This window comes from Diospyros lotus, chromosome 4 (assembly GCF_014633365.1).
Source record: "Diospyros lotus cultivar Yz01 chromosome 4, ASM1463336v1, whole genome shotgun sequence".
NCBI lineage: Eukaryota > Viridiplantae > Streptophyta > Magnoliopsida > Ericales > Ebenaceae > Diospyros > Diospyros lotus.
The window spans coordinates 30,890,384-30,893,116 of record NC_068341.1 but is presented as its reverse complement, the minus strand read 5'-3'; the positions used below and the strand labels follow the sequence as shown (position 1 = coordinate 30,893,116).

The 2,733-nt window shown below is 41.1% G+C and overlaps 1 protein-coding gene across 1 annotated transcript; it reads left to right on the top strand.

The window, feature by feature from the left end:
- Positions 1-1,277: 1,277 nt before the first annotated feature.
- LOC127799771 (uncharacterized) lies at positions 1,278-1,670 on the top strand. Its single transcript, XM_052333996.1, has one exon. The coding sequence runs from the start codon at positions 1,278-1,280 to the stop codon at positions 1,668-1,670; it is 393 nt and encodes a 130-aa protein (XP_052189956.1).
- The last annotated feature ends 1,063 nt before the right edge of the window (positions 1,671-2,733 follow it).

Sequence of the window (2,733 nt, the reverse complement as noted above, 5' to 3'; positions counted from 1 at the left end):
TAAAAGGAGTTGAACATGAGACAACGTAGATAGATGGAGCTACTGAAAGACTATGATTGTGAAATTTTATACCATCCGGGGAAGGCTAATGTAATGGCGGATACTTTGAGTTGCTGAAGAGCTTGCATGATAGCTATGATGATCCAAGAGTGGATGCTTTTGAGGTAGATAGGGGAGATGTCTATTTTCGGACCCAAGGAGAGACCTACAGTGTATTGTTCGTACTTGAGGGTATAACCAAATTTTATGGAGTAGATTAGGGTACAACAGTCTTGTGATGTGAAGCTGGCCCAGATTCTGACAAATGTGGGAAAGTTTTCCCTAATAGGTTTCAGTCAGAGAGGGGATGAGATGTTATTATTTCAGGATCAGGTCTGTGTACCTGATAATGCTGGGATTAGGAAGGAAATTCTGAAAGAGGCACATAAGTCTTGTTATACTATTCACCTCGGCACGGTAAAGATGTATCAAGGTTTACGGGGGCAGTTTTGGTGGGATGGACTGAAGAGAGATGTGGCCAAATATGTGTCCCAATGTGTATTGTGTCAGCAGGTTAAGGTGGAACATCAGAAATCGGCAGGTCTTCTATAGCCGTTGCCCATTCCAGAGTGGAAGTAGGACAACATATCTATGGTTTTGTGTCAGGACTGTCGAAGACGACGAAAGGGTATGATGCTATATGGGTGATAGTAGACCATTTAACTAAATTAACCCACTTCCTGCCAATTAAGAAGACCTACCCTTTGAGCCATCTTGTGAAGTTGTACGTGGAGGAGGTGGTGAGATTGCATGGAGTCCCCTTTAATATCGTATCGAACCGGGACCCTCGGTTCACTTCACATTTTTGGGGAGCATTGTAAGATGCCTTGGGGACGAAGTTGAAATTTAATATCACTTTTCGCCCACAGACAGATGAGAAAACAGAAAGGACCATACGAATGTTGGAAGACATGTTGAGGGCATGTGTGCTAGACTTTCATGGCAGTTGGGATGACCATCTGCCACTGGTAGAATTTGCCTACAACAATAATCATCATTCCAGTATTTGTATGCCACCTTATGAGGCACTTTATGGCAGGCCATGTAGGTCGCCCATTTGTTGGGAGGAGGTTGGAGATAGAGCCTTGTTGGGGCTGAAGATTATGGAACAGACAACAGAAAAGATTCACATCATCAAAGCGAGAATGAAGGCCGCCTAGGATCGACAAAAGAGTTATGCGGACAAGAGACGTCGAGACTTGGAGTTTTCGGTTGGGGATCATGTATGGATGAGAGTGATGCCCATGAAGGGCGTACACCAATTTGGGGTGTCGGGGAATCTTAGTCCTCGCTATATTGGGTCGTTTGAGATTTTGGAACGGATTGGCACTTTGGCCTATAGGTTGGCCTTGCCACCGAGGCTATCCGGCATTCATAATGTCTTCCATGTTTCCATGTTGAGGAAGTACGTGTTGGATCCTCAGCACATTATTGACTATCAGACTATAGAGGTCGGGGAAGATGTGTCGTACGAGGAAATGCCTATCAGTAACTTGGAACGGAATGAGAAAGTGTTGCAAAATAGGTCGATTCCTTTTGTGAGGGTTCAATGGCAGCGTCATTCTCCGGACGAGGTTACTTGGGAGCATGAGGATGAGATGAGGCATCTTTTCCCCCAGCTTTTCTCATGACCAGGTACGAATTTGGTGACCAAATTCTTTGAAGGGGGGGAAAAACTGTAACGACCCTAAAGTGAGCCCAAATGTTTTAATACTTAACGTTAATTTAATGGCATTTTAAATGTGGGTCTAAGTATTTTAATACTTGATGGTAAATCTCCTTGATGGCATAGCAATAATTTTAGATTTGTATAATTTTATTTTGTGGTTCATGTAATCGAGAAAATAAGTATATGGGTATAATTTTTAATAGATTGGGAAATAATGAAATGGGTCTCAGTTAATTAGTTAATGAGTCCATGGGTTTATCAGGTGGGCTATATAGTTGTTGGGATGGGCCTAGGCCCAATAGTAAAGGAATTTAAATTTTTATGTGAATAAGAAAAAAAGAAAAATTTAAAATAAGGATATGTGTCAAATACCAAAAATGACCTAAAAAGCTGGTTTATTATAAAAAAAAAAAAAAAGTAAGGGTAATTGAGTAAGGCTGGCGTGCAGACCTGGTGCCGCAAGCACCATTTTCTTACACGCACTGTGTATGTTTCCATTTCAGTGCAATTGCCTAATCCCTTTTTGCCTCCCCACTGTTTAATTGCTCATTCGTCCTCACCCCCCCCTGTGTTCTTCTTATACTTCCTCTTCTTCTCCTTGTGGTATCATCTGCATATTTTTCTCTGCCGTTGAAGCTCAGCGAGGAGAAGGCTTAGTCAACCTCAGGCAAGTTCTTTCTGCCTTCTCATTCACATTCTGTAATTTCTGTATATTTTATCTCTTTTTAAGGGATTGTTCGTTGCCTGGACGACTGTAAATGTACACACACATATATATAGATATATTCATATCCCTGCCTCTGTGAGTAAATTCTTCTTCTTCTTCCTCTTGTTATAGCATTATTTTTTTCTTTTGAAATTTCTCCTAAGCATCTTGCTATCCCTTGATGTATCGAAATGGGGTTTGATTTACTCCAAAGTTTATTTCTGGAATGGCCTACTTTTATTTCTTACAGGAGTTTGTTCTGTTCCAACAAAACCCATATATATATATATATACAAACAGCCTCCATTGTTGGCTCAGT

Bases quoted from the DNA above. Each gene is read 5' to 3' on its own strand.
- LOC127799771 (XM_052333996.1), top strand. From the start codon at position 1,278: ATGCCCATGAAGGGCGTACACCAATTTGGGGTGTCGGGGAATCTTAGT.